Source organism: Erpetoichthys calabaricus, chromosome 18 (assembly GCF_900747795.2).
Source record: "Erpetoichthys calabaricus chromosome 18, fErpCal1.3, whole genome shotgun sequence".
NCBI classification, from domain to species: Eukaryota; Metazoa; Chordata; class Cladistia; order Polypteriformes; family Polypteridae; genus Erpetoichthys; species Erpetoichthys calabaricus.
In genome coordinates this window covers 60,184,870-60,211,557 of record NC_041411.2, presented here as the reverse complement: position 1 = coordinate 60,211,557, position 26,688 = coordinate 60,184,870, and the positions used below count along the sequence as shown (strand labels likewise).

General features: G+C 38.5%; 3 protein-coding genes across 6 annotated transcripts in view; 2 read left to right on the top strand and 1 right to left on the bottom strand.

Moving 5' to 3' along the window:
- ptpdc1a (protein tyrosine phosphatase domain containing 1a) overlaps positions 1 to 16,870 on the top strand; it is a 193,484-nt gene extending 176,614 nt beyond the window's left edge. For all 3 annotated transcript variants that reach the window (XM_028824639.2, XM_051921443.1, XM_051921444.1), the window contains 4 exons: positions 875 to 2,031; positions 3,055 to 3,240; positions 10,344 to 10,454; positions 13,788 to 16,870. In XM_028824639.2, the coding sequence (XP_028680472.2) occupies positions 875 to 2,031; positions 3,055 to 3,240; positions 10,344 to 10,454; positions 13,788 to 13,922 (1,589 nt within the window). In that variant the 3' untranslated portion in view covers positions 13,923 to 16,870. The remainder of the gene's footprint in view (positions 1 to 874; positions 2,032 to 3,054; positions 3,241 to 10,343; positions 10,455 to 13,787) is intronic.
- Positions 1 to 26,688, bottom strand: part of fbln2 (fibulin 2) — an 890,980-nt gene that overhangs the window by 122,677 nt on the left and 741,615 nt on the right. The window lies entirely within an intron of this gene.
- On the top strand, positions 24,154 to 24,936 carry LOC114668774 (proteasome activator complex subunit 3-like). Its single transcript, XM_051921526.1, has one exon. The coding sequence runs from the start codon at positions 24,154 to 24,156 to the stop codon at positions 24,934 to 24,936; it is 783 nt and encodes a 260-aa protein (XP_051777486.1).

Sequence of the window (26,688 nt, the reverse complement as noted above, 5' to 3'; positions counted from 1 at the left end):
TGACGCGATATATTTTGATATATATCAAAATACCCGCGCTTCGCAGCGGCGAAGTACTGCTTTAAAAATTTTATTAAGAAGAAAAGTAAACCTTTTTAAACTGAGGAAAATGAACCGGTTGTAATATGACCAAGCTGTGTGCTGAGTTTACTCTTGAGCATGAAATCTAATGTGGTTTGTGCCCTTCAGAATGAAAACAGTTTGCATTTACCTCTTTAATAAAAGGTGAGCTTTTAAGCCTGAGAAATCACCCCGTAAATGCACACGTTTAATTGCACGAGTTAATATGTATGCTTACACAGTATTAAAAGACACTCAAAAATTAACGTCATTTACCTTCGTTCCCGCGTTTGACTCGTGCTGTAAATCTCTTCCTTGTTTTTAGTTCACGTGATTACGTTGGCGGCGTGATGACACGATACGTGACTCCGCCTCATCCATTAGAGTATATGGACAAAAAACAGGTTCCAGTTATGACCATTACACGTAGAATTTCGAAATGAAACCTGCCTAATTTTTGTAAGTAAGCTGTAAGGAATGAGCCTGCCAAATTTCAGCCTTCTACCTACACGGGAAGTTGGAGAATTAGTGATGAGTCAGTCAGTGAGGGCTTTGCCTTTTATTGGTATATATATATATATATATATATATATATATATATATTTTTTTTTTTTTTTTTTTTTTTAACAAGATATTGCTGTTAAAATTAATTGCTTATTGTTACAGACTAATATAATTGACCAAGCCAGTGTTTTCTTTATTTTTCAACATCCAGCATTTATGGTTCAAATTTCTAAATTTCTTTTCAAGCCAGAAATTTTTGTTCTTATGTAAGCAGAATCATGCTTCTAAATACCTCTTCCTTTTTTTGTAGGTGTGCTGATAGCTTGCTATTTAGTTTTTGCAACACGGATGAGTGCTGACCAAGCAATTCTTTTTGTGAGGGCAAAGAGACCCAATTCAATTCAAACCAGAGGGCAGCTATTGTGTGTGAGAGAGTTTGCCCAATTCTTGATACCTCTGAGAAGCATCTTTGCCTTTGCTGAACCCAAATCCAATGCAGTCACTTTGTCTCAGTATCTGATTCGCCAACGTCATCTTTTACATGGTTATGAAGCTAGGCAGCTCAAAAATGTGCCAAAAATTATACACTTGATTTGCAAGCTCTTGTTAGACATTGCACAAAATAGGCAGGTGATTGAGGAGGAGATTTTGGAGATCCCTGACCTGTCAGCCGAACTTGAAAAAACTGTATCTCAGATAGCCATTTTGCAGTTAGATCATGAGCTGAATGACAAGGATAGGCGAGTGTCAGGCAGCATTGCTAATGATACTAGTCAGTCCGCCCTTTCCAGCGAATCTGAGTTTGATCCCTTGTGGAAGAGACGCAAAACAGAATGTGTCTGTCCACTATCATACCTTAAAAGGCGTCTTAGCTACAGTGACTCTGATCTGAAGAGAAGAGAGATCCTTCTGGATCAAGAAGAAACACCTCTTTCTGTGCCTGCCAATATGCATTGTACCTGTACTTTTACTAAGCAAAGTTTATCTCAGACCAGCCTAGTGGAACCTTTCAGCATTGAAGACAACACAGTGCCTAACGTGTCCATTCAAGCTTCAAGCAATAAAACAGATCCTTTTTTCACTGGTACTAGTGTTTGGGACCAAAGGAATGGATCTCCAATTTTGCAAAGGAGAGATTCCTCAAAAGATGTGCAGCGTGGCCGAACATCCTCTTTAGGCTCTTTACTGACAGAAAACAAGAAGACTATAAAGGATAATGAACTTTGTGGTGAAAAAAGTTTCATAGCTTGTCACTCCAACATCTCATCTACAGAAGAGTCCATATTTTCAGAGTCAATGTTTCACATCAGTGATGAGTGGAGAGATAAATCTGAGGAGATTCCTTTTATCACACTGCAGTCTGAACTATCTATTGAATCCAGAAGGATTTTAGTGGCACAGGCACTTGCAGTCGATATGGATATTGAGAATGACAAAGACCACCAGCAGAAGATTGAAAGTTGGCAGGTAATAATGTTTTGTATATCCTCCGGTGCTTACCGTGTATGTAAAACTGTAAAAACATATCAATACCATGTACGTAGTAAATTTTTTAATTTTAGTGGGTTGGAACTCAGTCACTCGCTCTGCTTCAGCAGATTTTTTATGCTTTATGAAGTCTTCCCAGCAGTTTGTGTGCAAGCAGAAGAGAAGCAATGCATCAGCATTTCAATCCTCCTGGTGCTTTTAAGTTGTAACAGATGTGCTAAGTAAATAGCGAGCCAGGAAAATAAAGGATTATCTAGATATGAATGAAATACCCTGTGGCGTGTTAGCCATTGTGCACAGAGCAACTAAACATTTACTCAGTATTTAATTTTAAGTGATTGCCCTTGCTAATGATTTATTCAGGTGTTCATTACAAGTTGTGAAGGTTAATGTAACTAAATTAAAATAGATCTTTTAAGTTGAATCGTTTACTGGTTTCAAAACAAATCTTTGGGTCAGCATTTTAATGTAATCTGTTTACATGTTAAATTGTGCAGTATTAGCACTGTTGCAAAAAATCAATGTCATACCATCTAGATTTATTGCCCTATATCATTCAAAATAGGTACATCCCTTTAAATACCACATACCTACTCGTTTAGGGGGAGTTTGAGCTCAAGCTCAAATTGTATTTTCTTTAATATGTTACGTTTGTTGTCCATGTCTCCTTCTGTGGAGGCAGGAGGGAGATGTGGGAATTAATAGTTCAGCAGGAAAAGATTCTCATGTCACTTGCTTTAAAACCACAAGGTCTCAACTAAAGTGCAGGAGAAATGCAGAACAGGTGAGAGAAGGCTTGAATGCATAAAAGAATCTGCTGTCAGTCTGTTTTAAATAAAGAAAAAGTGGGAAATCCAGCGCCCTCTGCTTCTTCAATTTTTTTTGACTAGTTAAATTCTGTATTTCTAGTTATTTTTAGCTTAAAAGTTTTCCTTCAGATTAAATTACTTAATAAAACTTATGGAAGAATGTCTTTCCTTATACAGTTATTTTTGTTTTCAGAGAGAGCTTAACTCCAAAGAAGGAGCCTGGGACAGAATATGCTCTGAACGAGATCCATTTGTGCTTGCTGCACTAATGTGGTCCTGGGTAGAGCAGCTTAAGGAGCCAATTATAACCAAACATGACCTTCAAGTTCTTGAGCAGAAATGTGCTGATCCAGAGCAAGCACTCTACTCCTTGGAAAAGGTGCTGTTTTCCTTCTTTTTTACTGTGATGCATAATCAGTATACTATGATATAATGTCATTTTAGGTACGTTTGCATGTAATGGGCAAAGCATCTGTTGTGAAAGCTATGTCTGTCAGTCTGTCCACATAAAACATCTCGGCTCCCTGTGAACCAATTTTGTTGAAATGTGGCACACTTATTCTTCAAGGAAATTTGTCAAGACAGTTCAATTTTTGTTGAGATATCCTGAACAGGTTGCACTGTCCACTGAATATCAGAGTCTCCCATTGAAAAACATTGGCAAATTTGCAGACTCGTCTACCTTGAAACAAAGAAACTTTCTGTGCGATTAAGAATTAATTTATTTCAATTTTATCTTGATAGCTGTTACACCAACTTGTATATTTTGTGTATTTTCTTTTTTTTCAACTGCAATATATGCTATTGATGGAAAACAAATCCCTAGTACAAGTTAATGAAACAACAACAGGTTATGTGAGTGAGTAAGAACTTGCTGTCACTCACTGTGCTTTATCAGATTGTTTATACTTTATGAAGTCTTCTCAGTGGTTTGAGTACAAGCGGAAGAGAAGCGATGCATTTCAACCCTCCTGGTGCTTTAAGTTGTAACAGATATGTTAAATAAAATGCAAGCAAGCAAAATAAGGGGTTATCTAGATATGAATGAAATACCCTGAGGCATGTAATCTATTATACACAGAGAAACTAAACATTAACTTAGTACTTAATTTACACAAACAGCCTCACAGCTGCATTATTTGCCTGTTATAATGATTCACTGTTTCACTCTATTTATTAGGGTGACCAGGCATCCCGCTGACAGGGACAGTCTCAATTTTAGGCTATGTGTCTCAATGCATAACTGAAGAACATATAATAACTTTTTTTAACCACCTTGTGAAAATGCGACTAGTGATAAATTCAAAAACAAATTCTTCAATAAATGGAGTAAAAACACATTCTGAAGTTTAGTTCAGTTAGCTTGCTACCACTGTGTGATATGTACATAGTGTGCATTGCAATATTAGATTTTTATTTTACAGCTCAGTCCATTTGGAAGAATACAGAGGCTAAAGAGACTTGACACCTCAGAGGACATAGAGCTGGTGCTGCATCCAACTTCATTTTAATCTGAGCAAATCCCAGGCTTTTCAACATTTATTTGGTTACTTTTCCATTCAGTGGGGCTTGTTTCTCTGAAGAAATTACAGTGAACTGGGGCCATGAATTTATTTGAAATGTCAATGTAGTGGGGATTCCTCAAGTAAAAATTTTACAGTACTAAATAACTCAGTTGAGAATTGGCTGCTGAAAATTATGGTGAAAGATGTACGAGTGTAAAATGCTGTTCAGGTCCTCTAGATGTTGAACAGATAGGGAGACCTCAATGATGTAATGTATACAGAGGAAGCATATCTTCCTGATGAGACCCTGCAGGATCTATTCTATCGAAACATTGAAATGATTCTAAAATGAAAATGATCATTTTTTTAACCCAAGCAAACATAGAAGATACAATGAGCAAACATTCGGTTTAAGTAGGTCAATGTGTAAATAGTTATAATGTTGTTTTCAGTGAAAATCTCTGTTAACATTATTCCCTTCAAATTTGGAACATTTAAGTCAAGCAAAATTTAACTTTACTCAGTATTGCATTGCTGGTTAGAATTATATTAAGGCTGTGCCCAAGCACCAGCCCAGATGCCTCAAGCAAAAACACGGCATTTGAAAGCAAAAGCAGAGCTGTTTAATAGTTGCTTGTTCCTATTTCACCATCCATATAATTTTGTTAACATAATGCTGTGCATTGACAATATATCTCATAAACCCAGAGAGGAAGATGCAAATGAAGTCTTTTCAAACAATTTTCCATAGTTGCTTGTTCCTATTTCACCATCCATATAATTTTGTTAACATAATGCTGTGCATGTCATTGACAATATATCTCATAAACCCAGAGAGGAAGATGCAAATGAAGTCTTTTCAAACAATTTTCACTCTGGTTGGCCAAACAATGGAAACTCTTTTGTGAGCACTATATACAGTATATCAGTCAGTGAGTGACATCACAATAAAACAAGGCTATTTGAATCTACCTTGGCTGAATTGTTTCACTTACCACATAACCTTGCCAGTGCATAACACTATCCAAAGTGTTGCAGAGTGACATTCAATTGCATTTGTCACAGATGTCAAGAGAAGCATTTTCTCAAATATGCCATGCATAGTTTGTTTTTCAGGAAGTTATATTTAATTTCTGAATATAATATTTAATGTTGATTATTAATTTGCAATTGATGCTTAAAGGCTATAGTAAATCAATAAATGTGACATTTATGTTAGCAGGATTGTGCATCTTCTTGAGGATCAAAACAAAAATGGTTGATGGTACAGTGGAGCAAGCTTAAGAAATCAAATAAGTCTTACCAGCTGACAAGCAGTATTCCCTTTATAGTGTGCAAATGCACTGTAGCACACAACTTGTTGTGCTTCAGTGCTTAACATTTTCCAGTACTGCAAAGAGAAGTGAGTTAAGACATGCATGTCAGCTTCCAAAAGTTTACAAAAGATTGATGGCACAATGTCACTCCTCCAAAAATTCAGTTATGAAAATTTTGTTAAAATCTGGAAGCCCGTAGTCAAATCATTTGCAAACTGATGTTTAAGTGACTTAATTAGTTCATCTTACACCTACACCTGGCAAACATGATTTGCTTAGAAGTAATGCTTTCCAATTAGCCCAAAATACTTGCATTATCATTCAAATATATACTTATTTTAATACAATTGTAGAGCATGAAATGCATAAAACTTGTGCACAGTTATGTAAAAGAAGCAGCTGAAAGTTTACCTGCAGTCTTCAAATGAATGTGGCACTTGAAAACACAGCCCTTCATGAAAACAGGATTCTGTGAGCACACAAAGTGACAAGATCAAAGGGTAAAGCAGAATGGGGAACAATTCGGACTGCCTGCATTCAAAGTTGATACGAAATTGCTGTGAGTCACAACTGAGTAGGTAGACAGTGGCGCTGGCTTTTTCAAAAAGTAAAGGATTTACTAAGATAAGATGGTAAGTTCATTTCAGATTTGTACTCTGTACACATGGATAATGAACCTGTTATTTGCACACTTGACCAATACACTACTCTGCCACACTCTGGCAGGGCAAGTTTCGGGGCAAAGTCAGATGTTTTCTTATCCAGAAATTCATGTATTTCCATTATTTTTGCTTGAGATAACTGCTATTTATTTTTTCATAGGCAACAATATCTGAAAATACCAAGCTTATTAAACCTATGTTGCATACATTTATTATGACTAAGCACTAAATTATGTTCTTGTATTAGATTATGGATTATTTAAGCACACCTGAGTTTCAACACAATATAGCACTAGTCTTTTAAGCAGATTTTTGCCTTTTGTTTGCATTCTGAATTTATAAAGGGTATAATGTGGCCATCTGTACATAACCTCAACTTTATTTACCACATTTCCACTCCCCAACAGTATTCTCCACGTTTTTAAAATGTTTTACTCAAAACCCAAGTTATATCATCATAAAGTCGGCCATCTGTACATAACCTCAACTTTATTTACCACATTTCCACTCCCCAACAGTATTCTCCACGTTTTTAAAATGTTTTACTCAAAACCCAAGTTATATCATCATAAAGTCTACATTATGAAAAAAGTGAAAACTGAGAAAATCAAGTTTAAAGAGTCAGATTTTTTCCATTCTCACACATTCACATTACTAAACAATAGGGGTATAACAATCCATCTATCTGTATTGATTCATTGACCCAATAGGAAACCATCCAGGGTTATTGATGTAACACACAAATAATAATTTATTTGTGTTTATTTTCACAGGTGTTCCAAAATGATGTGCTTAATTCCCCTCTGTGCATGCTTGCACTGTAGGTGACACCATGCGCTGTAAGCTTGTTGTAGTACCCACTGCTTGTGCACTAGTGTTCACGTTAAAGTGTCAAATGATGCAGCAATAATCTACCAGTTATCCAGGCAATAGCAGTCACAAAGTTTTACAAACTCCCATTGGTAAGAAATCATTGGTTTGTAAATGTTTTGGTCTTAGAAAAATAACAGACAGTCAAGACCTATGCTGAAAAGGTGACATGGTGTTGAAGCCAGTGGCTCTAATATGAGGGAGACTCCTGTACACGCCCTTTAAACAGCCTTCTTCCTGAAAAATTGACCCACTCTTTCAAAAGAGTGATGAATAGTACATCTGCCATCCCCTATTTCATTTGCAAGGACACGAGGTGCTACATTGTAAGAGAAAATAAAGGCTTTTGTGAACTACTGCACACTCTGGAGCCTAAATATAACATATCCTCTTGAAAACACTTCAGGGAAACCTGCATACCAAAGCTGCACTGAGAAGTGCAAGGTGACATTAAACATGAGCTTTTAGTACATTCAATTACTTAATCTGTTGAACATGAATAGATTTATGGTGCTTCAATTTATATAAAAAAAAGATGGCACATCTCTGGCCTCAAGAACCAAAATCTGCTTTACTAGGGTAGCAGGTGTCCAATCAGATCAACTGCAGGGACTGCTGGGAGTTGAAGTTTTTACTGCCCAGTAGCACTGCTACAATTTTATGACACGGTATCTTAACAAGGACTTGCTCACCCAGCTGTCAGTTCTAGACTGAAGAAAAGAAGAAAGAAAGAAAAATACTCATACAGAATTGTTAATCTAAGTTTGAATATATTTGAATATTTACTTATTTGTAATTTGAAAATTCAGATCTTATTCATTGGTTAATATGACAACCCTAATAATGAAATTTAACTGGTTCTGGTATTGACTCTAAAATGTCTTGTATCATGACAATGAAGAAATCAATTCAGTAATGGTGTGTACTCAAATAAACCCGACACTCAGAATGCACTTGAAGATGTATTTATCATGTATAAAATGACTTGCAATGCATAATTTTCAATAGTGCTCACAGGGTAACATAACTGAAAATATTTTGCTCATGTCAGCCCAGCGCTTAGAGGGAAAATTAATGACAGATGCCTTTTCCCAGCCTTTACGTTGCAAAGCATCAATGTACTTGTGTCATTTAGTTCTGCCCTAAAGTCAGTCTTGACTTTACTGCTTCAGCTTCTCGCAAATCCTGTTGGACGTTTTAGATGATGACTTGGAGGAGCCAGTCTTCAATGAAAGCTACATCTGCAGGAGATGTCAGCTGATCCAGCACCTTGAGCTCAGGGTCACTAAACTGGAGGAGGAGCAGTTGGCTGGCCTGCATTGTAGTAGAGAATTGGCAGACATGGCCCAGGTGTCCTTTAGAGAAATAGTATGCACCTCTAAGGTGGCATGGGAGAAGATTCCAGATCAGACAGGTACAGATAGGTAGGTCATAGTCACAAGGTGTAAGGTAAAGAGTGCAACCCCAGAATTGGAAGTGTTGAACCATTTTCAGGTCCTTGCAGAGCTAGATGTTGCCTCTGAACATTCTGAGGTGGCAGGCAGGAATGAGAACCCCAATGGGCCATGTCAAAACCAGTTCCCAGACCGAGAGAGGTAGTGATAGGTGGGGACTCAATCGTTGGGAGGATTAAAGCATAGGTTTGCTGTAGAGATAGAGAATCTTGCACATTGTGTTGCCTTCTGGGTGAACAAGTGGGAAACCTCACTGGAAGGGTGGTTAGGCTCTTGGCCAGAACGGGGATGGATCCAGTTTTCATTGTCCATGTTGGAACAAATTACATACATAAAGGTAGCCTGTCAGTTCGCAATCAAAATTCAAAGAGCTAGGTGCCAGACTGAGGAGCAGAACTAACAAGGAAGTCTTCTTTGAAGTTCTGCCTGTGCCAGTCCAGGTAAGATTGGGGAGATTAGAAGACTTAACATGTGGCTCAGATCTTGGTGCAAGGTAGAAGAGTATAGGTTTATATGACATTGGGACTCCTTTTGGAACAGATGGAACCTATTCTGCCATGAAGGGTTCCATCTTAACCAGAGGGGCACCAATGTGTTGAGGAGGCATATGAGTAGGTTAGTCGAGGATTGTTTAACTGAGGAAAGGTAAAATGAGTAACACATTAAAAATAGTTTTTCTTAATACTAGAAATATCAAAAATAAGACAAGTGATTTGAAGTTGCATGTAGAGGAGCATAATTATGATATTATAGCAATAACGGAAACCTGGCTAAATAAGAAAGATGGGGATGATTATAACATAGAGGTATATACTTTTTTAGGAAGAACAGACTGAACAGAAAAGGAGGTGGGGTTGCTGTTTATGTCAAACAGAATTTAAACTCAAGTTCTTTTCAGTTGGACAATGAGCCCCATCTTAGTGAGAACGTGTGGCTTCGCCTGGAAAGCATTAAGGAAACCAGTCTTATTTTAGAAGTGTGTTATGGACCGCCCAATGCAGACAGTAATTTCAATACACATCTTTTTAGTAATAATAAAAAGGCAAGTTTACAGGGGGGTATTATAGTCATGGGGGGCTTTGACTACAAAGTATTACCTGGGGTAACCTTACAAACAGTGGAGCACAAGAGCAGGAGTTTTTAAGAAGTACTCAGTGCCTGTTTTTTAAAACAGTAATGTTAAAGCACCAGTGCAGGGTGAAGTCTGTCTAGATTTAATATTTTGTAATAATCTGGATAGAATTGAGGGTGTAGAGGTGATTTAACCACTAGGGCCAGGTGACCATAATATAATACAATTCTCAGTATTTTGGAAGAGTGCAGATGCAATGACGAAAATTGTAGGGCAAATTTTGAGCAAATGCAGCAAAGTCTAAGGAGAATAAACTGGGATGAGGTTTTAAGTGTGGAGACAGTCAAAGAGCAGTGGAACACATTTAAAAACGTTTTTCATGTAATGCAGGAAATGTATGTACCTAAATTTGTAATTAGTAGGAAATTTAATAAAAAACAAAAACTGGGTGGGTCAATAAAGAGTTTAAAAAGAAGTTGCAAAGGAAAAAACAGCTCTACATTGCTGAAATGATATCTGAAAAGATAATTATAGTGTGAAATTCAGAAAATAAACACTGATTACCACTGAATAATTCTTCTGTATAATATCTGTCTTCTGTAGAGTTCCCAGCAAACCCTGCTTTGTATTCTGGATTGCCTCGCCTTTGTGCACATCATCCCGGATGACATAGATGAGGCTTGCCTGGTGCGGCTTATTAAGGCTTTTACCAAAGTAGGTGATGGATTTTTATTTTTGTATGCTCTTACAGACAATAATGTCACTATGCTTTTTGCTATTTTTCTTTTATCAAACATGTTTTCTATGGATACAGTTTCTCTTTCTCATTATAGTTATTTGTGGCCCTGGTATGCTTTGGAAAGTGTTTAAACAAAAAACAAAGAGTGAATTATGTGGAAAATATATGTAAAGACTACATCCAATCTGTTATGAATTACATTATCAGAATTTATAGCCAAAAGAAAAAACAGGAGCCTCTTTTCACCATCACATAAAACTGTTTCATTATAACTAATATTACAAATAATGATCAAAGTAAACATAAAAAGTTTCACTAACTTACAGTTTCACTAAAATTATACCATCAGTTACATTACATGTTAAAAAAAATTCCACTTCCACTGATTATTGTTAAAAAGCATTTTATGTCATTAACTTCACTGAGCTGACACTTCATTAGATGCACAATCTCAAATAGCTCACTGATACCCAGTTTGTTCCCAGAATAGCCTGAGCAAAGACTTAAAAAAGGCTGTTGAAAATGCAGCACCAGAAAATAGGTCAAATCTGATCTGTAGCTGTTGCAGATTAGGTAGTGGTTAATCTCTACCCCGAACACAATTGAATATCATTCTACAGATGCTTGATTGCATTTAGATTTGGAGACTAAGGAGGCCACTTCATTTAGAGACTAGATCCTTGCTATGTTCTTGGAGCTATATTAGAACTTTGTAGTTTAATGTCATGTGCAACTATCTTGACAAAACAAACTGTTTGCAGATAGATACACAGCAACAATGTTGAGATACGATGTGGCATTTCTACTTGTATAATGGTACTTGGTTTTTAGCATGAAAATTCTATATACCAGTACAATGTGACCAACATCCTTCATCATTGGTGCTTAGAAGAATGAGGTGTTTCATCTTGCAGGGAACCGTGGATATCATTGAGAGGAGTCGCAACGCACAGCTTGATAGCAACTCTGGTCTGTACCGTGAACTGAGAAGGATGGCTGCGAGGGCTCTGAGGGCAGATAAGGAGGCTTTTGTTAGAGGAATCTGTGAGCAAGTGACACACCATCTCTGGTCTAGTGACCCACATCCTGCTTACAGAGGATTCGAAGCATTTCGCACATTTGAATCTGTTCCTCGGAGAGTTGCAGTCAAGGGCGGCTGATGGAACGGTCTTCATGAATGACACTGCAGTTGTGACCCATTGGGTTGGCTACTTTGAGCAGCTGTTTAAAGTTGATCCTCCAACTAGAACGTTGGATATCTCTGGGTCCACAGTTGTTAGGGCTGATCCTCCAATTACTTGTGAAGCACACAATCTCACTGAGATTACACAGGTGGTGAACCAGCTAAGGGTAGGGAAGGCTGCAGGGATTTGTGGTATCAGGGTTGAATTTCTCCAGGCTGGTGGTAAGGCTGTCCTCCTGGCATTGCAGACAATCTTCGCTTCCATCTGGGAGATGGGCGTCATTCCAACTGACTGGAAAATTGGACTTGTCATCCCTATCTGGAAAGGGAAGGGTGATCGCCTAGATTGAGGCAACTACAGGGGGATACCACAGTTCTTGGTGCCTGGTAAGGTCACTGCTGGGGTCATCCTCTATAGGATCCATGATCACTTGCTAACCTACTACGTACCTGAGCAGTCTGGTTTTATGCCTAAGAAGTCTACCATCGACCTTATCTTGGCACTGAGGGTTCTTATGGTGCACAAGCGCAAATATTGGCAGAGTTTCTTTACAGCCTTTGTCATTTTTTAGAAAATGTTCGACTCAGTTGATTGATCTGCCCTGTGGGACATCCTGAGACTTTGTGGGATCCTCTCAAAGTTTCTGGATATCATGGCTGGCCTGTACACTGGTACTGTGAGTGCTGTGCAGAGTAAAGGCAGAACGTCTGTTTTTCTCCAGTTGATTTTGGGGTTAGTCAGGAGTGGGTTCTTGCTCCTACTCTGTTCAATGCTTGCATGGATTGGGTGTTGGGCAGGGTCATGGTGTCCAGGGGATGTGGGGCATCTGTTGGTGAAGAAAGAGTCACTGATTTTGACTTTGCCAACGATGCTGTGATCTTTGCACAGTCAATGGAGGCTATGATAGGGGCTCTCGAGAGACTGAGCGAGGAGTCTTGAGTGTCTGGGCTTTCAAGTGTTCCAGATAAAAACACAGACCAGGCCTTTAATGACCTCTTAGGCACAGCCATCAGCAGGGAGTCTGTCTGTGGAGAGAGTGTCGACCTTGTCAAGAGGTTTACTTGCCTCGGCAACAACATTCATGCCTCTGTTGACTCTTGACGTCAGTAGAGAGAATGGAGGTCATGAGGTCGCTGGAAAGGGCTATGTGGCGCTCCTGATATCTTTGCAAAAGGATAAAGGTCCAAGTGTTTGGAGTCCTGGTGCATCCTGTTTTGGTATATGGTTGCTAGATATGGATGCTGTGCAGTGACCTGAAACGAAGACTGGACTCCTTTGGTACTGTGTCTCTTCGGAGAATCCTTATGTACTGGTTAGGAATTGTGTCGAATGAGCAGTTGCTCATGGAGTCCTGAATTATGCCCATTACCTGCATTATGAAGGGGGCACTAAGGCCATGTGGCACGATTCCCCAAGGGCGCTCTGGCTCTCAGGATCCTCACTGTTGAGGACCTGAGTGGCTGAACCAGGCCAAGGGGACACCCACGTAACACCTGGCAGCGGCAGATAGATAGTCATTTCTGGAGGGTGGGACAGGACTGTGTGTCTGCCTGGGGGATTGCCAACCAGGACCCTGAGCTGTTTCGTCGTGTGGTGGGTGTGTCAACATGCTGTACCAGTGCATGCTCCCCAACTTGACCTGACCTGGTGAACCCCCAATCAGTGTTATTCTACCTTTTATTAGCTTTATGCTCAGCTATTCCCTGTCTGCCCCTCATCTGTTTACAGCCACAGAACTGCCTTTCACTGATGTTGTCATAGGTTCTATAGTCTTGTATATGGTAAAGGGCAGGTGTGTCTAATAAATTAGGCATACTATGAAAAGCACAGTTAGTAAGAAATACGCCGTTTTATGTTGTATAAATCTATTTACATTTTCAGAGGTTTCACTTTATTTCTGGCGAGTAGGGCTACTTATGTTAAATTAGAAATACCTGTCTAATCTGTACTGTAGGCTAGTTGTTGTGCACTAACTTATATAGAAAAATTGTTGTCACTAATAATGACCATTTTCCAATGTCCTGCTGGATTAAGAAGTATCTGCTGCAGATTACAGGATTTTTTTATTCTAATTGCTGCCTTTCAAACCTTTCAAAAATCTTTTTTTTTTGTTTATCTCCACAGGTTGAATTTAAAAGTGATGATGGACCATGGGTTTACAACATACTTAAAACAATTGTAAGGCCACTGTTAAGTGAAAAGAGAAGAAAAATTACAGAGCAACTGGAGTCTGCATGTACTTGTTTACATGTATCTTAGTGCGTAAACTATCCACTTCAACAACTTGGCTGATAATTACTTGCGATTGACTGCATTTTCAACTCTGTGAGGTAGTAGTGGCAAAATATAATCATAAATGGGGTCCCAACAAATTAAGTAATTTGTTGGTTGTTGTTTAACAATTTTCACATTTAAATTTGTTTGGGAGACAAAATGTGTTTTCACATTGCAGGTAATTCATCTTTCAAACTGTATTTATTTATTTATTTATTTTTTAAGTTGACTGGTATTATGCTTGAAGAACTGTTGTCTAACTCATCCTTAGTAATAAGGAGATGTATCTGCAAGAAATATTTTAATTCTGTTCATTTCATTAAGTACATAACTGCATTGAAAAAGGCACAGTTATGTGATATTTATTCTGGTGCATCTCAAAAGTTATATTTGGCCACCTAATGTTTAATACCGTTTAGGAAAACTGCCATTAAGGGAAGTGCCATATTTAAGGGTTTTCTGATAAGTTGTTTTTCACAGCCTCCACTGTTTTTGGAATCAGGAATTTTCACTTGATATGCAGTGGTGATACATATATACTCACTGGCCACATTATTAGGTACACCTGTTCAACTGATTTTTAATGCAAGTATCTAATCAGCCAGTCAATGGCAGTAACTCAATACATTTAGGGATGTAGACATTGTCAAGACAACCTGCTAAAGTTCAAACCGAGCGTGAGAGTGAGGAAGAGAGGTGATTTAAGTGACTTTGAACGTGGCATGGTTGTTGGTGCCAGATGGACTGGTCTGAATATTTCTGAAAATGCTGACCTACTATGATTTTCATGTACCACAATCTCTAGAGTTTACAGAGAATGGCCCGACAAAAGGAAAATATTCAGTGAGCAGATGGGTGAAAATGCATGTTGATCCCAGAGGTCAGAGGAAAATGACCAGGCTGGGTCAAGCTGATAGAAAGGCAACAGTAAGTCAAATAACCACTCGTTGCAACTGAGGTATGAAGCAGAGCACTCTGAACACACAACACATTGAACCTTAAAACAGATGGACCACAGCAGCAAGAGACCACACTGGGTGCCACGCCTGTCAGCTAAGAATAGGCAACTCAGGCTACACATTGCATGGCTTTACCAAAATTGGACAATAGAAGATTGGAAAAATGTTGCCTGGTCTGATGAGTCTTGATTTCTGCTGTGACATTCGGATGGTAGGGTCAGAATTTGGAGTCAACAACATGAAAGCATGGGTCCATCCTGCCTCGTATCAACAGTTCAAGCTGGTAGTGTAATGGTGTGGGGGATATTTTCTTGGTACACTTTAAGCCCCTTAGTACCATCTAAGCATCATTTAAATGCCATGTCCATTCCTTTATGACCACAGTGTACCCATCTTCTGATGGCTATTTCCAACAGGATAACGTACCATGTCACAAAGCTCACATCATTTCAAGCTAGTTTCTTGAACATGACAATGAGTTCACTCTACTCAAATGGCCTCCACATCAGATCTCAATCCAATAGATAACTTTTGGGATGTGGTGGAACAGGAAATTCCCATCATGGATGTGCACCCGACAAATCTGCAGCAACTGCGTGATGCTGTCATGTCAATATGGACCACAATCCCTGAGGAATGTTTCCAGCACCTTGTTGAATCTATTCCACAAAGAATTATGGCAGTTCTGAAAAGGCAAAAGGGAGACCAAACTGGTACTGGAAAGGTGTACCTAATAAAGTGGCCGGTAAGTATAAATATTTTTTTACTTTTTTGTGAAATAAATATCATAATTGACAAAATCTGCTCTGCCAGTTTTTTCTAGAGCAAAGAAGAATCTGTGGTGGCATCAGATTTCATTTAAGTACATATGATGTGTTAACAATGAACTTTTCAAAAATAGCAATCTATTTTTATTTATTTTTGTGATTTAAAAGTTATATAATTTTGTGTATATTGTACATTGTCTGTCTGTATTTATTCATAAATAACTCCTCAAAACAGAAGATTATTCAAGACTAGCAAAGCTGTTTTTATAAACTATTTAAATTCATAGCAATTGCATAGCATTCTTGAATGACATGGCGCTCAGTCTAGCCATATCTTATGAAAATGTGCAATGTATTTTTCTCCAGAAACACAGAATGTCAATGTTTTTTAGACTCTTATTATTTAATAAAATGTTGCATTGCTTAAAGAGATTTTGATACATGTTGGATGAAGTAAGTCAGATTCAGGTTCAATAGAACAGCTCAGGTTGATTTCAAGTTGAAGCTGGATTTTTAAAGTAAGTAACAAATAGTACAATCTGACAATACATTAAATCCACAAATGTTTAAAGTGCCTATTGAGATGATGTTAAATATAAGAAGATCTTTGCCCTTTTAAGTTTATGTTGTGATTTTTATTTATGTAACCCCAACTTTAGTGGCTGCAGAAAGTATTTAAAATCCCACCAGACCCTGCAATTGCTGCAACTCTTCTGTGTCTTACTATTGAAAGTAACACATTTTAAATTGGATTTATTTGTTTTTTGGGGTTTTTTTTGCACTGTTAACAAAACATGCTTAACATTTTAGTATATTCTAACATTCTTTAATTCACTTAATCCACTGGTACAACAAAACCATTCCATTCCACCAGTCCATCTCAGGGCCCACACACATGTCCAATTTGAAATCATCAGTTACCGTAACTTAACATTCATATCAGCAGTGATGTTAGAAGAAAATGTGAGTACCTGGAATAAAACCACTGTAGTCACTTAAAAAAATGAAAAATTGAAAATCTGGCTTTGAAATGTTTTTGCTCCCTTAGCATTACTATCATTTAAAAAACACTTTACTTCTCAATGTAAGATCATCCTTTTGGTAATTGCAATATTCAATATGAAGACCTAAGAACTAAGAAACAGTTGTTTTCAGATGCAAGTCAGATGAGGGGATGGAAGATTTTTAAAGACACTAAGTATCCCAAGAGGCGCTGTTAAATGGATGATAAATTGGACTGGACTGCCAATACTGTTGCTCTGTGCAAGAGAGGACAGAGCCGACTATACTTCCTTAGAAGGCTGGTGTCCTTCAACATCTGCAATAAGATGCTGCAGATGTTCTATCAGGCGGTTGTGGCGAGCGCCCTCTTCTACGCGGTGGTGTGCTGGGGAGGCAGCATAAAGAAGAGGGACATGTCACGCCTGGACAAACTGGTGAGGAAGGCAGGCTCTGTTGTAGGCATGGAGCTGGTCAGTTTGACATCTGTGGCAGAGCGATGGGCGCTGAGCAGGCTCCTGTCAATCATGGAGAATCCACTGCATCCACTGAACAGTATAATCTCCAGACAGAGGAGCAGCTTCAGCGAAAGACTGCTGTCACTGTCCTGCTCCACTGACACACTGAGGAGATCTTTCCTCCCCCACACTATGCGACTTCTCATTTCCACCCTGGGGTGGGGGAGTTTGGGGGTAAACGTTAACATTATACAATGTTATTGTCTGTATTTTACCTGCATTTTTATCACTCTTTAATATTGTTTTTTTATCAGTATGCTGCTGCTAGAGTATGTGAATTTCCCCTTGAGATTAATAAAGTATCTATCTATCTATCTATCTATCTATCTATCTATCTATCTGTCTGTCTGTCTGTCTGTCTGTCTGTCTGTCTGTCTGTCTGTCTGTCTGTCTAAATTGATTATTATGATAGATTGAGATGCTATATAGTCTGAAAGAGTTCTGAAAACTAAAACAGCAATTCATACTTCAACAAAATAATGATATCACCTAACTAAAGATACTCTTAAATGTCTTGAAATGATGAAGGTGGGACTCCTAAAATGAGTGGCCCTACTGAAAGTCTTAATGCAGATCTTACAGAAAATCCATGTCAGAAATATGAGACTTATGTACAGTCATTCCACAAATAGCCTACAAGTATTGAAGCAAATTTGCAAGGAAGTGTGAGCAAATAATATTTGTGGAAGATGGGAGAAATTTGTTACAGCATATACTGCAAAAGACTCGAGACTGTAATTGCTGCAAAAGTTGCAGCTACCAAATGATTAATATTAAAAGAAGTGAAAACTTTTTAAAACTAGATTTTTCAGTTTCACAGTTTTACTTTTTCATAATTAAAAGTGATTGTGGCTCATCAAAATGTAAAGTAAACCTTATCCATACTAAAAATTCAATTTGATTGTGTTGTATCTAGCAGTTGTAACACTATAAATTTTTCTGGAAGTCTGGAAGGGGGAGATCGAACACTTTTTATACCCACTGTATTTTTTCAACTATACTACAGGTATAGTAAGTACTTCAACCTGAAAAAGACTCAAATCGTATTCCTTAGAATAACAATTAATAATAGTTCCTTCCACATAGTAATCCAAACATTTCTTTAAATTTACTTCTTACGAAGAATGTTGCTGAATTATTGCGTGTGACCTAAAAATGAACAATATAGGCCAAAGTTTGATACAGTTGACTTATTAATTATTTGTGTAATCTGTGTATGTTTATTTTAAAACTAGACAAAGAGCCCGTTTTGACAACACAAGATGAAACGGGCACGAGTTTGTGTCAGCAGTGTTTGAAGAACAAATGATAAGTAACGAAGAAGTTGTTTTGTAATGATTGTAGTCCGCTTTACTCATTACTGTACAGGCTTATACTGTTAGTTGATGAATTTTCCAAACCTATTGTATAATATTGAATGATGAATGTTCCAGTACAATATGGAATAGCAATAAGTATAAGCACCACAAACCTGATATAGGTGTATTGAATGAATGCGTAATTGAATCAGAATGCGTAATTAGGCCTCGAGCTGTAGTCAAAATCGCCTTTCAGGCCTCTAGAGCTTTAATCGAAGTCGCCTTTCTCTTTGAATTTTTGCGCCCATAAATTCGCCGCCTGCCACGATGTTGGGGTTGGATGTCGGTCTCGTAAGATTTTTCGGGCAGCTGTGCAGAAGGCTTCGGACATGCGCAGAAGGCGACTGTGCATTAGGCTTCAGACGGGAGTGAGTGAGTGAGGAGGCAGGTGAATTATGTCTTAAGATATGTCTCAAACATTTTAAATTGAACAATTGTTATATTGTTGGAGGGAGGTTCACATTCAATTTCTTGTTTATTGAGCACTGAATAACATTTTAGCATGAATTTGTAAGTTTGACTGTTGGAGACAACATGTGCATTTACGTGATATGTGCAGGATTCATTGTCTGCGCATGCCCAATTACAGTTATGCAGTATGCGCTCATTAAGTATTACTGTATGGTTTAACGTATCTTATTAACTTTTAACAAGTATGTTTAATCAAACTTGAATTGAAATTGTCACCAAGTGGATTTCACTAGAATGAGGCGTTCAAACAAGTTATTCCATATGTAGATGAGCACATAGATAAGAGTTAGGGGCTGCTACTGTATTCATAACAGACAGGATTGGGCCAAGTGGATGTTCCTTGATCACAAGGTGTTCACATCTTTATGTGTGTGCATGTGATTGATGCTTTCTTTAGCCTTGTGCACACCCTGTGAAAGCTCAGTGAATAATACAGCCTTCATACAGATCAAGCAGACAGACACTTCCATTTAGTTCTTAAATTCAGGCTTTGTAAAGTCAAATGATATTTTAATAGTTTGTGTTTAGTGGATGTTTTGGGCTGTCTGCTTCCTTTTTTGATGTCATTATTCTTTTTTTTTTATTGAGACTTTTGTGGCTGGGCAGTGACTTGTGTAAGTTTTGTGTAGTTGTTGTAACAACAAAATATTAATATGAGTATGTTCTATTACCACTTGTAGCCCTGTATATTCACTGTAGCAGAGAATGAAAGGGAAAAAAATTCAACCACTATTGGTTCCCGTGTCCTGACTTGTATGTTTAATAAGTATCAGGCCATGTAGTATATGATACTTACAGTAGTGTGGCACAGCACTACCGCTGCTGAGTCATTTGTAGAGGGGCTAGAACATTTTATTAAATTCTAAAAATATCTTGAGTACCAAAAATGTAAGAGTTCTTTGTTCATGACTTCAAATGGTTTTCTTGTAATGAATGCAAATGTTTAAATGTATTCAGAACTATCTGTTCTGCTGTCAACCTAAACTCTACCCACCTCACCCCCACCTCCTTTGAACACAGTGCTGCAGACTCCAAAGGAGAAACAGCACCTGGATTTCAAATGGGGAAGCTACAGAAATTATATGGCAATGCTTGAAGCAACTGCTCTATGTTTTTTGGTCTTCACATTAGTACAGTGCATCCGGAAAGTATTCCCAGCGCATCACTTTTTCCACATTTTGTTATGTTACAGCCTTATTCCAAAATGGATTAAATTCATTTTTTTCCTCAGAATTCTACACACAACACCCCATAATGACAACATGAAAAAAGTTTACTTGAGATTTTTGCAAATTTATTAAAAATAAAAAAACTGAGAAATCCCATGTACATGTACATAAGTATTCACAGCCTTTGCTCAATACTTTGTCGATGCACCTTTGGCAGCAATTACAGCCTCAAGTCTTTTTGAATATGATGCCACAAGCTTGGCACACCTATCCTTGGCCAGTTTCGCCCATTCCTCTTTGCAGCACCTCTCAAGCACCATCAGGTTGGATGGGAAGCATCGGTGCACAGCCATTTTAAGATCTCTCCAGAAATATTCAATCGGATTCAAGTCTGGGCTCTGGCTGGGCCACTCAAGGATATTCACAGAGTTGTTCTGAAGCCACTCCTTTGATATCTTGGCTGTGTGCTTAGGGTCGTTGTCCTGCTGAAAGATGAACCGTCGCCCCAGTCTGAGGTCAAGAGTGCTCTGGAGCAGGTTTTCATCCAGGATGTCTCTGTGCATTGCTGCAGTCATCTTTCCCTTTATCCTAATTAGTCTCCCAGTCTCTGCCACTGAAAAACATCCCCACAGCATGATGCTGCCACCACCATGCTTCACTGTATGGATGGTATTGGCCTGGTGATGAGCGGTGCCTGGTTTCCTCCAAACGTGACGCCTGGCATTCACACCAAAGAGTTCAATTTTTGTCTCAACAGACCGGAGAATTTTCTTTCTCATGGTCTGAGAGTCCATCAGGTGCCTTTTGGCAAACTCCAGCGGGCTGCCATGTGCCTTTTACTAAAGAGTGGCTTCCGTCTGGCCACTCTACCATACAGGCCTGATTGGTGGATTGCTGCAGAGATGGTTGTCCTTCTGGAAGGTTCTCCTCTCTCCACAGAGGACCTCTGGAGCTCTGACAAGAGTGACCCTCGGGTTCTTGGTCACCTCCCTGACTAAGGCCCTTCTCCCCCGATCGCTCAGTTTAGATGGCTGGCCAGCTCTAGGAAGAGTCCTGGTGGTTTCGAACTTCTTCCACTTATGGATGATGGAGGCCACTGTGCTCATTGGGACCTTCAAAGCAGCAGAAATTTTTCTGTAACCTTCCCCAGATTTGTGCCTTGAGACAATCCTGTCTCGGAGGTCTACAGACAATTCCTTTGACTTCATGCTTGGTTTGTGCTCTGATATGAACTGTCAACTGTGGGACCTTATATAGACAGGTTTGTGCATTTCCAAATCATGTCCAATCAACTGAATTTACCACAGGTGGACTCCAATTAAGCTGCAGAAACATCTCAAGGATGATCAGGGGAAACAGGATGCACCTGAGCTCAATTTTGAGCTTCATGGCAAAGGCTGTGAATACTTATGTACATGTGCTTTCTCAATTTTTTTATTTTTTAATAAATTTGCAAAAATCTCAAGTAAACGTTTTTCACGTTGTCATTATGGGGTGTTGTGTGTAGAATTCTGAGGAAAAAAATGAAATAAATGCATTTTGGAATAAGGCTGTAACATAACAAAATGTGGAAAAAGTGATGCACTGTGAATACTTTCCAGATGCACTGTACATTAGTGTAACACACAGGGTATCGGCACTTACATATATTGACCTCAAGTACTGTTTTGCATATACATTCACATCTGCGGAGTTTAAAGGGGAACTACAAACAACTGACAAAAATCATGAAATGAAATACTGTACTTGAGTGAATGGCATAAACAAAAGTTGTACACATTGAATAATGATAACATATACTCAAATTTCACATTATTCCCACAGATTACCAATTTTAATTCAATAAGAATACACTTTCCTGTAAAATTGTGTTTTGCAATGACTATCAACAAAAGCAAAGTCTCTAGGAAAAGCATACATTGATCTAACACAGGAATGTTTTACTTGTGGACAACAGCATGTTCAAGAGTAATCAGTCCTGAATAATGGTGACCTAATAATTTTATTTTTACTTATGATTTGACTAATGCCTTTATCCAAGGCAACTTACAACATTTGAGGTACAGTTGGTTACATTTCTTTTGTTTTTCCAATAGGAGTACAGGCAGTTGAATTAACTTCCTCGTAGTCACACAGTGTCAGTAGCAGGATTTGGACCCACAGCCTCAGAGTTTGAAAACCTAGGTCCAAAGCCTTAACTACCACACTGCTTGCCAATAATGCTAGCCTTTGGATTAAAAAAGACAAGAAAAAAAAACTGCAATGTTTACTGTATACAGAAAAGCACTTAGTTAGAAAGTACTTCAGATATACCCATTTACTACCACAGCTAGTATTTAATAATTTACATAACCTAATGGTTATGCTGAGCACTACAAAAAGACAAAATCCTGGACCATGTATTTATACAAATGCTAGCATTAACGTTTACCCAGCTTAAAATTATTACAAAGCCTATAAATACAAAAATAATAGATAATAGTAGCTAAATAGTATAAAAGAAATTTCCGATACTCCTAACTCTAATGGAGCAGGTTAGATGCACTAAGTAATATTTGGGATGTGAAAGGAAATGACAGCCAGAGAAAAACTCATGGCAGTACTGACTACCATGGTTCTCCTTGTTCTCATAAATGTCTCAAACATGGTGAAGTAGCAAACCACTGAATTAAATGCTACATCAAAAGCAGGAATTAGTTTCTATTTAAAACACTTATTTCAGCAAAAATGAAAATGTCCCCCAGAGACTATAAGCCTGACAACCTTGGTTTTAATGATCAGATAAATAAATAAAGCTATTGTGATGAAAAATGAAGCCAAATCTGCTGCTTGTGAAAGGTAAGCAAAATGGCTGAACAAATTATAGCCATAACTTCTTTCACTGCCTTTCAGACTGTGGTCTGCTCCTTTCCAATGTTTTGCTGAGTGTAATTTAAACTGACATCTCAGTGGTATTTGGCCTCAACTCCTTAAGACATTGCCACAGTTGGGCACTGCTTTTGAGTATTATTTTTTTCCTGGGTAGTCTTTTTGTTGCTATAGTACAATGCAATACAAGTATTACAGTGCTATGTTAATGTTGTTTTTGTTATTATTAAATACATGTTACTTTTATAGCATGTTACCTTTAGAAAAGGCATTTACAATTAATGATGCATATGGTTATTTCATTGTTAGTATTTTAACTTCCAAATCTAGATTACACAATGTGTTATAGACTAGTTGGCCATTTCACACTGTTGTACTCTAATGACAGAGTAATTAATGAATGGCCAAAACATTTCATTTCTGCACCATTGTGGTTTAGGTTATACCATGTTGTGTAGCCAGGATGGTCTAGAGTAATTAATGGATGGCCAAAACATTTCATTTCTGCACCATTGTGGTTTAGGTTATACCATGTTGTGTAGCCAGGATGGCATGAAGACCAAGACTTGCTAAAGAGCTTTCACTAGAACCCTTATATATTGAGCAGAATATTTCTAGAACCCTCTGTGGTAAACAGAGAAAGTATGAAAAAAAGTGTCTCAAATGCATGGCATGTTACAAATGTGTAGACCCCTGCAAAAGTTGGAATGACCCTAAAAGTCCTAAGAAAAATTGTTCCCAGCTTTCAGCTCGTATCATTCTTGGTGTGAATGAGCGTGGAGTAAGTGTTTTTTTTTCTGGGTTTCTATGATTGTTAGATACAGCCCATTGTCATATTTTATACCCACTTACATCCCCAGAAAATACTGATTCTAACTGAGACCTGCACTCGGAACGTCCACCTTTCATAAAAGCAGAGCCCTTAAACTGCCTTAAAACAGTGCAGTGCTTTTGAAAAGTAAGCCTTTCTATTCCTGGTGTTATGGTAGTTAGGTGAAGCCATTGGATCCATGTAGCTGTGACGGTTTAGGGGCTGTTTGTCAATTTTTGGCCACTTTGCTACTGTTTTTAAGTTTGCGTCTATCATTACAGTAGCCGAACACTAAGATGTCTTCTCTTCTGAAAGTGGACAATGACATTAAGAGCAATGTTTCTGCATTTAGAGATCGGATCACAGGCGAAGCAGAAGATTTGGTTGCAAACTTCTTCCCTAAAAAGTTATTAGAATTGGACCATTTTCTAAAAGACCCCTTATTGAACATCATTGATTTAAAAGAGATCCATTCTGAAATCAGTTTGACTGCCCCTGAGACAGTCTTGCGCAATATTGTATGTGATGGTCCAGAAAGGCAAAATGCAAAGAAGCTAAAATTAGAGGAAGGGTCCATTGATGACCCCTTGCAAGAAAATCATGCAAGGGATGGAGAGGGAGTAACTAATGATGGACTTTTGAAGAGTAACGATAAATTGGTGGAAATTATTGAGAAAGTAAAGCCAGAAATTAGGACACTCATTGAAAAGTGCAACACAGTTAAAATGTGGGTTCAGCTACTGATTCCCAGAATAGAAGATGGCAACAACTTTGGAGTGTCAATTCAGGAAGAGACAGTTGCAGAACTGAGAGCAGTTGAGGGTGAGGCAGCGTCTTACCTGTACCAGATCTCAAAATACTTCATCACACGAGCCAAACTGGTTTCCAAAATAGCCAAGTACCCACATGTGGAGGATTACCATCGGACAGTAACTGAAATTGATGAGAAAGAGTATATCAGCCTGAAAATCATTGTGTCTGAGCTAAGGAACCAGTATGTGACTTTACACGACATGATACTGAAAAATATTGAAAAGATAAAAAGGCCCCGAAGCAGCAACACTGATACCCTCTACTGAAGCCAAGTCAATCTAGCAACCATTATGGCAGCAAAATGGAGCAGAGAAGAGGTCATTAAAACCTCACTAAGCATTTCTAGCATAATATGAAGAAGAGAAGTAGAGCTAAAGTTTAAAATTACATTTAGTTTGGTAGTGATCCAGAACCAGTGGTTTTGTTGGCAGGAGTCACAGTGAAGTGTCCTAACATGAGGAGACCCCAATGCTGAGTATGCAGTGTCATCAAATGTGAAATGACTGACAAAGGGTCTTGGGGGCACCTAATCCATATGCTGGGTGAATGAGTACCACTAATGGAGGCTATGAATGAAAGACTTGAAGGCCAAATTAATAAAGTGTTGGATGACATTCATGAATTTGAATGACAGGTGAGTCAAGTGACAGAAATGGTAAAGACAGAAGGTTTTCTAAGAGAGTGGTTCCCAAAGTGTGGGTAACGACATAAAGAGCTGGGGGCTTGGGTCAGTACAGGATTTCTAAAATAAAACAAACAAAAAAAACACGGCTTCTGTATTAACTCCTTACTATAAAAGAAGCATTACGTTACAGTATGAACCGGTGTCCTGACTATTGATTAAGCTTGACAGTCTTAACCAGGGGCAAAGCAAAGGATTGGACATTGGTGACAAGGATTTTGCGAAATGGTTGTGAAAATCAAGTTGAATTATTGTTTAAGATGGAAACATCTATACCAAAATTCACTTGCTATACTCTACGTGCTACAATGGGATCACGCTGGACAAGATGGCTAGCAGTGTTTAAGTTGTTCGCAGATAGCAAAGGACAAATTTTAACAGGTAATGTATTGGAAACAAAACAATGGAGAAGGACATTACTTTTGCACCATGCGGGTCCAGATGTGCAGGAATGTTTTTTCTACTTTGGAATATACCGGCTGCCCAGTGGATTACAACAGTGCATTAGCTGAGTTAAATGCTTACTTTGTGCTACAGGCGAGCACAGCTTTTGCAAGACAAGTTTTGTACCAGCTGACACAAAAGCAAAGTGAGACAATTCAACAGTTTGTTACATGGCTCAGGCAAGCAGGTAAAGACTATGGTTTTGAGGGTGACGGAGGCAATCAAATCACAGACACATTATTAAGCAGATGCACTTTAGAATACGTACAGAGGAAGTTGCTAGATGAGGGGGGGTAAACGTTAACATTTAACATTATACATAGTTATTGTCTGTTTTTCTGTTTTTCACCTGCATTATTATCATTCTTTAATATTATTTATTGTATCAGTATGCTGCTGCTGAAGAATGTGAATTTCCCATTGGGATTAATAAAGTATCTATCTATCTATCTATTGTAGCGGTAGATGCTCGTGTCCACCTCTCGAACCCTCAGGTACCACTCTTCGGACCAGGTGAAAGTATAATAATAATTATTTTTATTATACAGTAGTGCACCAAGCACTCTCCACACCACACTCATTAACCACAATTCTCTCTCTATAAACAATCCTCCACTCCCAGACACGTCGCCACCCTACCTCCCAGCTCAGCTCCCTGTTCTGGGCTTTCCAGAGTTCTTTTATAGCCCCTGACCCGGAAGTGGCTCCAAGCCAAACCCACAAGTCCGTTTTCCTTCCGGGTCAGGGCAAAGTCCTTTTCTTCATCCCGGGAGCACATCGCTTCTTCCAGTCACGTGACTGGGATGCACTCCCGGGTTAAAGGGCATGCCAGAGCCCACTAGCCCCCCTACAGCGACTCCTGGCGGCCCCCAAGGTATCCAGCAGGGCTGTG